The 14,101-nt window shown below is 43.3% G+C and overlaps 1 protein-coding gene across 1 annotated transcript in view; it reads left to right on the forward strand.

The window, feature by feature from the left end:
* NEK11 (NIMA related kinase 11) overlaps positions 1-14,101 on the forward strand; it is a 132,059-nt gene that overhangs the window by 24,997 nt on the left and 92,961 nt on the right. Inside the window, exon 3 of the mRNA XM_087824618.1 lies at positions 6,257-6,422. Coding sequence (XP_087680744.1) covers positions 6,257-6,422 — 166 coding nt within the window. The remainder of the gene's footprint in view (positions 1-6,256; positions 6,423-14,101) is intronic.

The raw sequence follows: 14,101 nt of genomic DNA on the forward strand, positions 1-14,101 counted from the left end.
CAGTTTCTTCATTTCAAGAGTGAGGATTATAGTAGTGTCTTAGCACAGTGCCTGGTGCCAGATAACTGCCCCTTATGTGGCGTTTGCTATTGTCATAATTAACACCAGTATCACTACTTTAGTGGGTGGGTGTTTTCATGTGATTGGCCTTTGGTGCTCTTTTTAGGATAGCCTTTCATTCTTTTAAGGTGCATGATGCTTTCCTGTGGTTTGTAATTATTTGTCTCTGCCCTCCCACTGAATTGCAAACCCCTGGAAGGCAGAGGCTGTGCCTCCGACAAGGAGAGTGTCTTACACAGGTCAGGTGCTCCATATACATGTACCGACATCAGAAACTGAAATTAAGGTAAGAGTTAAGAAGCTTTTCCTAAATTAGACATCAAAGTGTCTTATTCCATATGTGCATTGCAATCCTGTTTCTGAACGAGTTCTGTTTGAAATAATTACTGATGTCCTTTTTGAGGAAACCACTAGAGCTGTGTGATTAAAATGAAAAGCAATCTATGTCATGAAGGATCCAGAGGTTGAAATACCCTCTTTTAAAAGGCAAGAATTACATCCCTGACATTATCATCAATAACAGCAACAACGGTAATAATAGTAGTAATCATCATACATGCCAAGAATTTTGGAATTAAATTTGAAGCTCAACCGTAGCAGCCACGTTTGGCCAGCATATTAGCGCTCTGTTTTTCCGTTTATTTCTGCCTGCTCTTGCTGGTCTCGTTTTCTATGTTATTATGTAAGTTATGTCAAATCCTCTGTGGAATGAGGCAGAGTATAAATACATGAGAGTAATAAATTATGTAACAAGACATGTTCGAAGGGTCAGTGGGCAGCTGTGCCTTATCACTACTGGGAACCAGAACAAGAGGAAACCGACACAAACCGCAGTTTTTCAAACATGGACCAGAACTGTAAGGGCGAGTTTCCTAATGGTGTTTTAAAACCGACTGGAGTTTTGGGTCATATGGGTGTCGGCTGTGGAATGTTCTCGGGAGGTTGTGCGGTCAAGTCTCGCTGCCTGTCTGGGTTCCAGGTCCTCGCCTGTAAAGTGAGGGGGCTGGACCATCAGCGGTTCCCAGATCTTTGTTGTCAGATAAGATCTGATGCTACACGGGGTGGAAGGGGGACATATGCCTCTGTCTCGGGCTACTCTTCAACCCCCCCCCCCCCCCAAAGCCTCTAGAGAACTCGGGCTCTTCAACACTCAGCCCTGGCAGCCTCCTGGAGCCCCACCTGCTATGGGCCGTGTGCTCCCTGGACTAGCAGCTCAGGGCATCGCCAGTCACCTTGTTAGGAATGGGCAGCCTCGGGCCCATCCTAGCCTGTCCTGGAACAGACACCCTGCTGATTCGTATGCACAGTAAAATTTGAGAAGCACTGCTCTTGAGATCCTTTTTCCTTCCTTTGGGGCTTCTTCAGATATCATACTTTATGAGCCTGACAGGTCGTTTTCCTCTCATCTTTGAACATGACAGCACTTTGATTTATCCTCAAATAATTTAAAGTCTCTAGGAACAACGCTGGTGGAAAGCCGTACTCAGACTTTGTTCAGAGCCCTTGGCTCAGTGTCATGCCCCAAGGAGGTGGTCTCGGGTGCAGAGTTCCTGTGGGTTCCTTGGGCAGGTAGGACAAACCCTGCACAGCCATCTCTGTGAGGTGGCAAGCACGACGGCTCCCCATCCCCCCACTGACTGGAAACGAAGCCCGTGTAATGAGACGGGCGAGCCAGGAGTCCGTCCCCCTGTCTCTTCCTCCTCTTACACAATCCACAGAAACTCTGTGTGTGTGACAGATCAATGACTGAACCCCTAAGCTGTCATCTGGGGAAACTAGATCCTTCCTAGTAGTAGTAGGTTCTACATTGAACTCTTGGTAGGTTAAGCCCTGGCTTTTCTGATGCATAAGACGAATTTTTTTGTGTGTGTGTAAGCACCACTCAGCAGAAATATAAGACCCAGAATCAGTTGCTTATACCATCTAATGGAAGTATGCTAATACAGAGCTTTGTTTTCCTTCCTTTCCATCTCTAAATAAAATGACAACCTGCTTCATGCTATAGTTAAACCAAAGAGAGAGTTTCGGCACAAGTCCATATATTACAATTACCATGATGATAGAAGAGACTGAAATTTAGAAATAAAAACTTTTTGCTGTTTTGTCTGTTTTTTGTTTTTGTTTTTTAATTAAATATATCTTTATTGATTTCAGAGAGGGAGGGAAGGAGGGAGAGAGAGAGAGACAGACAGACAGACAGACAGACATCAATGATGAGAGTCACTGATTGGCTGCCTCCTGCACGCCCCTGACTGGGCATCGAGCCTGCAACCCGGGCATGTGCCCTGACTGGAATCGCACAAAGATCTCCTGGATCCTAGGTCCATGCTCAACCTCTGAGCCATGCCGGCCGGGCTGTTTTGTCTGTCTTAATGTTAACTGAGGCCAACCAGCACCTACCTGCTACCAATCAGATTAGGGGACTTTATTTCACTGACACCCTAGATTATTTTTTCATTTTATTTTTGAAGCACCAACCTTCTTCTTGCCTGGATCATAATTTAATTTTACTTTAAACTGGGCTTATCCTTGGTCAGTTTTACCTAGTCAACAAAATGGAGCTAATTAGTTTTTGTTGCTTCTTAAAACTCAATTTGTCTCTGCATCTTGATTTCATGGCAGGCTTTGCATCACATCTGGCTTTCTCATTGAAAGCCATAGTTCTGGTCTTTTTCTGGAATGTTCAAAATGAAAACCTGACAAGAATTATGTATTAGAACATTGCATTTTGAATATTAACCTAGCATTAATTGTAAATTTGGAGCGTGTAACAGTCGTAACAAAAGCTAACCTGATTATCTAGGGTAAATTATTCTTTTATAGCCTTACTGACATTGTCATGCTCCTTAATTTCCTTGCTGACATAAACAGGATCTTTGTTTGCTCTCACCTCAGTACCTTTCAAAGTGTGATGAATAAATGAATGATTTGTTGCATTCAGTCTTACGTTATCAACTTTTATTTTTGTTTTTAAGGCATATTACTACTCAATTGTTTAACAATTTTGAATCAAATGAGTTTTGCACAATTGAACTTATTAAAAACTGGCCGTTACACACACAAAATCATGCCTGCAGAGTTATAGTACCTAAGACAATCTCAAAATGTAGGCAGTATTTGTCTTCAAACCTCCTACTGCTGAAATTTCTGTTTACTCTCTTCTCAGGGTGGGGAAAGGCAACTTGCATAATTTGTTATGGTACCAGCATGGAAACACTGCATGGAATTCGACACCACAAATGCAAATATTCTCTAGAGCTTATGATGTCATCTTTTTACATATGCTGTTGCTTCAGTGGGGAAAATGTGAAAGGACATGAGAAAATTTGGGGAAAAAACAACCCTTGATTAACATCTCAAAAGTATCATCGGTCCTATTTGTACGAAAGGCAGGCCAATTCGAAGGGAATGGTTAGTTCTAGTTATCCCACATTTCCGAAGCTGCGCTCCAGAGTCTGTCAGTTCCCTCCGCATTCTGGAGAGAAAGTAGCGTGAACTCAGAGAGAGCAGAAAGCGTGCAAAAGAGGAGTCTGCCCGGGTGCCCGTTTTGCTGCTGTCACAAAGTTTCTCCGGGACAGTTGAGAGTCTGATAAAATAAATATCTGTCATGTTATTTAGGAGTGGGTGACAGGCTGAGAGTCACTGAGCGGGTGACAAGCTGTACGTGGCTCGGCAAGTTTCCACGCTTCCTTTGGCTGACACGGATCTCATCATATTAAGTGACACACAACGAGAGCTCCCTCTGTCAGTCCAGGGACACGATTTTAGGGAAGGAGGGAAGGTGGAATGTCTCCGTGCCAGCCAGAGGTGACTGTACGAGATGCCGCCTGTCTAAATAGTCCTGCCTTCCTCTGCCAGGCTGGGGGCAAATGAGACTTCATGCTGTAGCACCAGGCTGCCGGGCAGGCCCAGGTAACTGTAAAATCTCATGCTCTGTTGCACAGCAGTTGCTATTTGCCAGGGAGAGTAAGTACCTTGAAGCTGTTTATAGCATTTGTTCCTTCACAGCCAGAGAATATTATGAGTTTGCGTGAGGCTTTCTGTTGTCGTGCTTAACTGCTGTGACCTTTACAGCCTCATGTTAGCTGGGGCACAGCAAATTATGAAGATGTCATTGAACTCTGCCTGCTGCTTCGTAATCATCGGAAGTGACAGAAAAGCAGAGCTGCGGATGTCATTTCAAGCTCCTTAGAGCACACTGACTATGTTGTAGTACACCGAGATGCCGCTCTTAATAACATGGGGGCATTTTTAATCAAATTCTTGATAGAACAGTTTTTCCATAAAATATGTTACCAAGCAAGCATTTCTCTAGGATCCACGTCTTTATCAAGTAGAGGCCTAACGGGGTGTCGCATAACTAACAGAACCAATGCGAAAGGGAACCAAATGTCCCAACTTCCTGAACTGAGTGAGAGTTGAAGACTCTTGTAAATGCCAGAGCAGAGCCTGCTAAGAGCCACCCTTTCTAGTGTAATTGGACCGCTCGTTGTGGAAACAGTGCCTGCTGTGGTTGTGTTTTGGGGGTGGGATGAGTTCAGAATTGGAAGACCATGAAGAACATTTAAAAAGAATGCTAGATTTTTACATTTTTTAATGAATGTTTTAGAATTATCTTGTCAGTTACTTATTTAACCACTTTTTTTTTTTTTTTCCAACTTGTCAGGTTTTTTGGGTAAGCATTTGATTTAGTTTTCCCAGCAAAGATAACTTCCACACTCATCCTTCATCAGCTTGTCATATTTTAGTTACAGATTTACAATAATGAGTAGAACTGACATAAACAAGTTTGAGAATAAACACCGGGACTTTGGTGAGTACACAGGTCTCAGCTGGAGGATAGAAATGGGTGGCCCACGAGCGCCTGCTAGCCCCAGGCGCTCCCCTTGGCAAAGGCAACCCTCAGCATCTGTTGGAAGGACTGGAGGACCCTGGTTAATCTACGAATTGGTTAAAGGGCCTTTAGTTAAGAGAGTTTCTATGCAAATACATTTTCATTAATATACATAGGTGATAACTCTTAAAGCACATTGTTTTGAAAAATGATTTCTAGTTCAGATCCTGCAGAACTTGCCTTAAGGAACAGCTACAGCTCCCTTACAATCGGTGGAATCTGTCTACACCTGTAATTGGTGCTCTGAAGCGCTTCTCCCCGGCAATCTAGTTTACACGCTGGTACCATAACTGGTTTGTTCCTCAGACCACTTTTTTCTTAGATGGGAAGAGATAATGTTTTGGTCCACTCCTCACTGAGTTATCACAATTTTTAAGTTAATAATTTGGGGATTTAATGAGTTTTTATTCTACTTACATATGCTCAAGATCCTCAATACCTCTGTCAATGTTTTTAGATCTTTTTTCTCTTCTCCTAAATAGCAGTAGCAATAAAGTATGCTATGCAAAGGGCAGTTTAAAAAGAAAAGAAATAGATATTGTCTTATTAATAGATTTGGAACCTTTTAGAGCTTAGAGAGAGAGAAGCGTGTGTGTGTGTGTGTGTGTGTGTGTGTGTGTGCACATTATGTGTATTATACACAGATACGCAGAGGCAGAGAGAGAGACAGGCAGAGAGAGCAAGTCAGAGAAAGAGTTTGGCAAAGCAAGAATAAGAGACAGACAGTGACAGATATTATATTTATATTACATTATATTACATTGTATTATGTTATAGTCAAATACACATGTGTATATATAGAGACAGATAGAGACAAAGGGATACAGAGGCAGAGACAGGGAGACATCAAGATAGGGATAGAGAGAGAAATTGAAAAGCAGACAGAAACAGAGGAAAACAGCTGAGAGAGAGAAAGCACCCAGAGAGACAGAAAAAGACAGACAGAAATAGAGACACCATGCAAAAGACAAAGAAAAATGGAGATAACTGGAGAGATAGAGGAAGGGCCACCTCAGTGATATTATGCAAGATTAGCTCCTTCTCTGCCCTGTTTGACCAAAACTGTAGAGCCTCAGGTGTAGAGGTCAGAGGCCTTGGGGAAGTCATGTCACTGGCTAGGACAGAGAGTCAGGTCCAGGCACCACCTAGAGACACAGTGTCATAATAGGCAATACCAGACCTATGAGTAGGTCACAGCCTAGGCATTAATTAGATGGCCCTACACCACTTGTTCAGATCTATTAAATGTGTTTTTTTAGTTCTAAATATATTTAAAAAAAAAATTTTTTTTTTTGGCTGCAGAAAGGTATTGAAAGAAATCTCGGTTGGAGAACTCAATCCAAATGACACCGTACAGGCAAATTTGGAGGCCCAGCTCCTTTCCAAGCTGGACCACCCAGCCATCGTCAAGTTTCACGCAAGCTTTGTGGAGCAAGATAATTTCTGCATTATCACGGAGTACTGTGAGGTGAGACTTTCCTTCTCTTATCAAAATCTTAATAAAAATATGTTTTATAGAAAAAGTCTGTAAAGAGATGTCTCAAAAGTTCAACTATCAAACCACAAACTGAACTATAAAGACCTAAGATCTCGTGTCTTGCAGCTAAGAATGATCATCTCTAGGTAATTGACAGATCTGTTTCTAATGAAGGGTTTCTGTCATTTGGAAAATTTCAGAATGAATCAGTTTTAAGAAGAAAGTACTGCAAAGAATGCTTCAATATCTTTTTTTGTGGGGGGAGCATTCCCCAAACCTCTTACAATGGTCCAGTGCTTAGATGAACATTTAAATGCCATAATAGAGGCCTGGACAGAGCAGAGGTGCATCTCCTGAATTCTGGCTTTTAGCTCTTATGGCTCATTTCCCCTAATGAGAATTGGAAATGGAAATAAGGCTCATTTTCTCCATGAAAATCCTTTATATTTATTGATTTGTGATTTATGGCTTCAGGTATTTGCAGTTTCCCCTGCCACTCCATATTCTTTCCAAGTGATAATAGGCTGTGCATTTTACTGATCCCCAAGTGAGTATGAGGCTGCTTAGAACAGTACCATAGAGGAAAGTTGACAAGGTGCAGCTGTAATGTGGACCTCTGCATTTACTCTTGAGAGGCTAGGTTGAAGGGAGTTGTAACGAGTTAGATCAGATCCAAGACGGTGGCAGAGTAGGTGGAGGCTACACTCATCTCCTCCCAGGACCAAATTGGAATTATATCTAAAATGTAGAGCAACCTGAATAACCAAATGAAGGCTAACTGAAGAGAAGTTTTATAAGCAAGGATTTACAGAAGAAGCCACATTGAGACTGGTAGGAAGGGCAGAGACTCCAAAAGGGCTGGCCCAGCTCCCACTGGTGGCAGCAAAGATTCTGGAGGGTTATCTCAGCTACAAAGTTTCCCCAAGAAGTGAGGGGTCACAACATCAAGCTGGGCTCCCCAGCCCAGAGCACCACAGCTGGGAAGGTGCCCACATAACATCTGGCTGTGAAAATTGGAGGGGATTCTGTCTGCCAGGAGAGATGGAAGTGTGTTAGAGACAGGCACCCTTTTAAAGGCCAAAGCACAAAATCTCATTTGCAGCAACTCACCCTGGGCTTAGGTGGAGGGAGGGTGAAGCGGACTAGAGTTGCATGAGGAGAGACTGGAATATGTGGATTAGAGGAGAGAGCTGAAGGGACAGCCACCAGGATCCCTGTGCTGAGTGACATCTTTCTTGGGTGGAGCACTCCCCTCCATAGGGCATCAGCCTTGGGGAATGCAATAGCCCCACCCTCAGGACTCCCTGTAGCCCCACTCTGCAGAGGTTGTGCCCTGCTGAGGGTCAGCTGCCTAGTCAGTATATAGAGGTCTGGGCAGGCTCAGGGGGTGTCAGTGGCTGAGTGGTATGGCTTTGGGGCGGGGGCCATTTTTCCCCCTTACCCAAAGATGACATTGCTCAGACAATATCTCCCAGCATATTCTGGGAGCAAGTATTCACCAAATGCACGTTGGAAGAATTTAGTTCTATTCATACTTTCAAGTGTATTTAGCTCATCACCTGGGTGTTGCTGGGACCCAAATGGAATGATTGATGCCGGAAGAAAGAAGATGCTCCTTAGAGTGGAAGGCAGGCCTGTTTTGGTCAGAAACTTTGGAGAACAAGACGGTGCTGTGTATTTGAGACATAGAAAAAAAGAGGCAGGAAAAGGAGAAGCGTCTCAAAAGGAGTAAGGGTGACTACAAAAACCAGCCTTGCTTATGCTTTACACTTGAGCGGACGTATCACCCAAAATGAAACCAAGAGCCAAGTTAAAGTATCTGAAAGCCTGACATACTCAAGTCTCAAAAACCAGGACATTCGGATGTGTACCTCTCCTTCAGCCAGGGGATTGTTAAGAAAGTCTATAAAATGGTGAGGTGTGCAAAGTGGTGGCCGTGCAGATAGCCTGGCAGTTGTGTCACAGTCCATGCAGGGCCCCCGTGGCCCACCTGCTGTAATTCAGTCCTTCTCGTCCTTTCGCCCCATCCGATGAATAAACTATCCTTGTGGGAAACACTTGATTCCTACCGCTCATGGCTGTTACTGCTATCTCTGCTGCTGCTTTTGGCACTTTGAACTCCCCTGCCCTTAAAAAATTTTCACTGTAGTCAGCAGTGTCCAAAGGAACCTTCTGTGATGATGGAAATGTTCTGCAGTTGTGCTGTTTAATACAGTAGTCACCAGTCACACGCGACTCTTTAGCACTTGATGGAGTATGGCTAGTGCGACTGAGGAGCCCAGTGTTAAATTTTACTTAATTTTAATTAACTTAAATTTAAATAACCATGTGTAGCTAGTGGCTACTACTGTATTGGACAGATCTAGATGATAAGCTATAGCTTTCTTTCCCTGCATTAATTATTTTAATTTTAATTTTAATCTACCAGAAAAGTTACAAGAATAACACAGTGAACTCCCGTGTACCCTTTGTTCAGATTTCCCAATTATTATCTTTTTTCCACATTTGGTTTATCATTCTGTTTATTCATTTTGCGTATCTGTCTATTTCTCATGAACCCTTTGAGGGGAAGGTCAGGCATGATGTCCCTTTGTCCTAAACACTACTGTGAGTATTTTGTAAGACTGAAGACATTTTCTCACGTAACTGCAGCCCAATGATCGAAATCAGGACATGCACACAGGTGCCGTGCCAGTGTGTGATGCAGCGGCTCTCACAGTGTGGCCCCAGGCTGGCAGCGCCAACGTCACCTGGGGCCCTGTCAGGAGCACACGCTCTCAGCCTCCAGCCCAGCCGCGCAGATCAGAAATTCGGCGGGGGGTCTGGCAGTCTGTGTTTTCACGAGCCCACAGCTGAGTCTGAAGCACGCTGAAGTTTGAGAAGCGCCCGCCTAATCCACAATTCATATTTAAATGTAGCCCATGTATCCCAGATAGGGCCTTAGAAAGGACGGACATTCCTATAAGGATTTTTTCCTTGTGCAGATTCAATCCAGGATCACCTGCGTTCATTTTTAAATGCTGGCGGTGTCCTGGGGCTGGGCTGCTCTCTGGGGAGGGGCGTTGCTATCGTGACAGCGGCAGGCAGGGCCTGGGGACAGCTGCGGGGTTTCCAGGGCATCAGCGCTGGGCTGTGAGGCTGTCACCTCCCTGGCTCCGCAGGACTGACGTGAGCACACGTCTCATCTCCGGACCCGAGCTTGCTCTGCACTCGCACAGCCTGCAGTTACCCTCTTTTTATTGAGGTAAAATAATAATAACTGGAAAAGGCAGATGGCCAAACTTGCACCCCGTAGGAAAATGCTGTATCACCATTGAAATGCTTGGTCTTTTCATCGCCAAGTTTCCTCTTCTGTAATTTAATTCCGTAAATATATAAATGCATTCATGAGACTGCTCCATCCGCCACTCAACCCCCCGGACACATCAGGTCAGGCTACGAGTGTGCAAAGCAAACAGCCGAGCGCTCACAACTTCTTGCTAAGATCTAACCAAATCCTGGAGGGGGGATAGTTCCAAAACTACCAAAGGGGCAGGATTTTTAAAGCACTACTGTCTTCTACTGTCCCCTGCCCAGGGAAATGGCTCTTCCTGCTGTTCCCTGTCCATCCTCTGGAGTTTCACCCCCTTCGTCTGTGCTCGGGCCATTTCCTTTCGGGACATCCTTCCCGCCCCGTGTTCAAATCCTCCCAGCTCCCGGGCGGCCTCTGCAAAGACTCCCACCCTCCCGCTGGAAGTCATCCCCCGCCCCCAGAGCATTTTACCTCTGTGGCACTCCGCGCCTCATACACAGTATAAACCATCTCAGTTCTCAGTGTACGGGAATCATCTTTTTCTGATTCATTTTAATGTTACATCGTGGACCCACGTTGCCAGCCACAGAGAAATCAGCACTCAGGAAATTTCTTTCTTTCTTTTTGACAGATTCTTTACCACTTGCTTCCAGCTGTCTCCCATCTCATTTCTGTCAAATGCTGGTGGTAAAAGATAAAATATCGGATCCTTCTGCCTGTCATATATGTCAAATCATTTCGTCCTACCTTATGTTGCTGGTACACCTAACAAGGTACCACACCGGAGACCTGTGAGATACTGCCTGAAGGTTTTTCCATTTGAGTTAGGATAAGGCATCTCCATAAGCCTGGGTGTTAAATTAGTAGACAAAATAGAGAATAGGTGAGGTCACCTATCTTCAGGAGAAGAGGACATATGACCCTCAGGGCGAAAAGCAGGAAAGGTTGGACTTGCCTATTTCCTGCTTGGTGATATTAATATAGCTAAACAAAAATTATATCAATATGATGGTTGTGCCCATCCTTGGCTGCACACTATAGTCACCTGGAGAGCTTTCAAAAATCCTGAGACCTCAGGCCCACCTCCAGAAAGTCTGATTGAACTGACCTGGGCTAAGGTCCAGACATTAGGATTTTTGAAAGCTCTCAGGGTGATTCTAATGTGCAGCTGGGGTTAAGGACTGAAAAAAAATAGAGTCATAAAGGGAAACTTTGTCAGTGTTTATGGAGCACTGAGCCAGGACGGGGCCCGGATCTGAAAAAGGCAAGTGTGGCTCTGGTACAGGGTGTGGCTTCATCTCAGGCCACCTCGCTTGGTGCTGTTGTTGAAGATTACCCCACTTGCTCTCCTTACTCCCTGAGCAGCCTCCTGATTCCAGTTCAGCTCTCCACCCGTCTCTTCTATCAGGAAAAAGCCCGCAGGCTAAACCAACAGGAGCTCCCCGCTGTATTGGCAGCTCTGCTCTCACTGCATATGAACAAATCGGCATTCTAGATTATTGCTTCCTTAAGAGCTCGAAGTTCAGAAAGGCCATAGTAACCAAAGGTCTTTCCAAAAGCCCTTACTGAACCCGGACTCTGGGTCACATACAATTCCAGTCACGGTGTGGGGCAACAGAGATAATATATTTCTTTAATGAACCTGTCTGTTAGTATAAATGAATCATTTATATCAGCAATTTTCACCCTTTTTTATCTCATGGCACACATAAACTAATTACTAAAATTCGGCGGCACACCAAAAAATATATTTTGCTGATCTGACAACAAGAAAAATGGGTATAATTTTGATTTATTTACACTGCACAGCTATTGTTGTTGACTGTTGTCATTTTTTTATTTGACAGTCTAAGGGAAAAGAGGCCAGTTCCCCTGACTAAATTGTCAGTATTTATCACATGTTCAAAAATTCTTGCAGCACACCAGTGTGCCCCTTGCCGCACACCGGTTGAAACCACTGATTTATGTCAGTGGCTAGCATGTAAGAGGGATGTGGTAAGTGTCGAGGAAAATGGATGGTTCAAGTGCTGTGGGAGTAAAGAGTAGAGAGAAATGACTGGACTGCAAGAACCATGGACAGGCTGGCATTGTGTAGGGGAAGGGGTTGGTTAAGGGATGTGGGATGAGGCAAGGACATTTCAGTTAAACGGAATAATGTGAAAAAAGGCTCAGAAGTAGAAGAGCATGGGATGTGATTTAGGAACCTAATACTTCACCTTTAATTGTATATGTTTGCAGTTAAATGCATGCCCAATGTTAACAGCTTATTTATCCATAGTACATTTATAAAAATCAGGGTACCAATATTTTGCCAGTTTCCCCCCCTAGTGTCTTTTGTCTGTTCCCAGGATCTAGGGTCCTAATCTAGGAACCTACATTGCACTTAATTGTTGCAGCTCCTTAGTCTCCTTTAATGTGTGACAGTTTCCCTTTCCTGCCTTGTTTTTCATGACCTTGACACTTGTGGGTATTGGTAAGTTATTTTGTAGAATGTCTCTCAGTTTGGGTTTGTCTGATGTTCTCTCCAGAAGGAGGGAAACATGCAAATGTTTAAACCCTAATGGGTCGGATAGCAATTTTCAGGCAAGTTCTTGCCAAGGATCTGTTTGTATTGTAAAAAAGAACTTTTGAAATTTCTCTTATGTTTCTCATTTATGTAAAACTGTTTAAATACACCAAGTAAGTGGGTTGAGTTTTACAATCTTGAAACTCTGGTGGGTGTCAGTAGACTCTTGCAAGTGAACTTGGCAGTAACATGGAGCCACCAGGCTAATTAGCTCTCAGTTCTTACAATGTTATACTGCCTGTTGGGTCTACAATTAGAGACGAACCTTTTTCTGTCTTTCAAAGCCATTGCTCATAGTCCTGAAGCTCTGTCTGGGGCCACCACCACCCAGAATGGGTTGTTTATGGATGAGAGACGCTTGGGAGATTTATTATTGTGACATTGATTAGTGGCCATCTGTCTTAATCTGTTCAGGCATCTATAGCAAAATACAATAGACTCGGTGGCTTATGAACACAGAAACCTGTTTCTCATGGCTCTGGAGACTGGAAGTCTGAGATCAGGATGCTGGCAGATTCAGTGTCTGGTGAAAGCCCGATTCCTGGTTTAGACTGTCATCTTCTGGCTGTGTCCTCACATGGTGGAAGGAGAGAGGGAGCTCTCTGGGGTCTCCTTTATCTTTATATTCCATTCATAATGGCTCCACCCTCATGATCTAATCACCTCCCAAAGGCCCCATGTCCTAATGTTATCACACTGGGGTTAGGATTTCAACATATACATTTTGGGGACACAAACGCCACCCTTCCTCCTGTGAGCACTAGGTGTCCACACACCAGGGCTGTCTTCAGTGACTTGCTTTGCTGGAATTGCTGCTGACTGAGGGAACTAAGCATTATCTTCAGAGTGGTGGGGCCCATCAGGGTCCTCTGGTTTTCCTTGGCAGCTCCATCCTGGAGTGGGTAGGCCTCCTTGAATTTGGTCTATGTCAGTTCCAGGGATCTAGAGTGTATTTGGTTAGAGAAGATGGTAAATAATGTGTCTCACATTTTTATACACATAAATTCATCGGTTCCTGATTCTTATAAGTACCAAAATTAAAGTTGATCTGTTCCATTTATTTGCTTTGTTGAAACTATGAAATACTTCAGCCTTTTATTTGAAAAGTTAAAAAATAAGGCCACTGATTTTTACTTAAAATTGCTAATGTAAAAAATTGAAAAGCAAAACTAGTTTCATTTAAAAGAAAGGTACAAATGCACTTATATAAAGCAATTCATAAACCCAATAGAACTTATGGCATTTAGGGTATGGCTTTAGATGACATATGACCGTATCTAAATATAAGTGCTCAAAAATAGAATCTGATGTTGGCCACTGGGAGGGGGATAGGAGGAGATACCATTAATCCATCAAATGGTGCATTCTGATTTACAGATTTTCAAAACCTTAGAAGTTAACATCAAGGCTTTTATTGCAACTTTTGAGGAGTGATATTAGTGAAGCAAATAATTTTCTCTCAGTAATATTGTCTTAGGGCAACGTTATCAAATTAAAGTCAATATTCTTTTCATTAAAGTTGTTAGAGTCATAAGAGGATTAACTATTTCTTAAAGGCAAATTAAGGAAACATAATGTGCAGATATTTTAATAAGAATTTCTTAAACGGAGGTGTGACATTTCACTAAAAAGATTTGATGTTTACTTGGAAGATGGCTCAGAGAAAGAAAGTAATTAGTGCTTTTCGTATTGCTGGGTGGAAATCAGACTGCTTCACAAAAAATTATATTTCTTTCTTTGTAATATAAAGACATAATTTGTTGTGTCTCAATCTGTGAGTGACTTGATTACCTTAATTAAATCCTAAGAAAA

This window comes from Miniopterus natalensis, chromosome 15, assembly GCF_054644295.1.
Source record: "Miniopterus natalensis isolate mMinNat1 chromosome 15, mMinNat1.hap1, whole genome shotgun sequence".
Lineage (NCBI taxonomy): Eukaryota > Metazoa > Chordata > Mammalia > Chiroptera > Miniopteridae > Miniopterus > Miniopterus natalensis.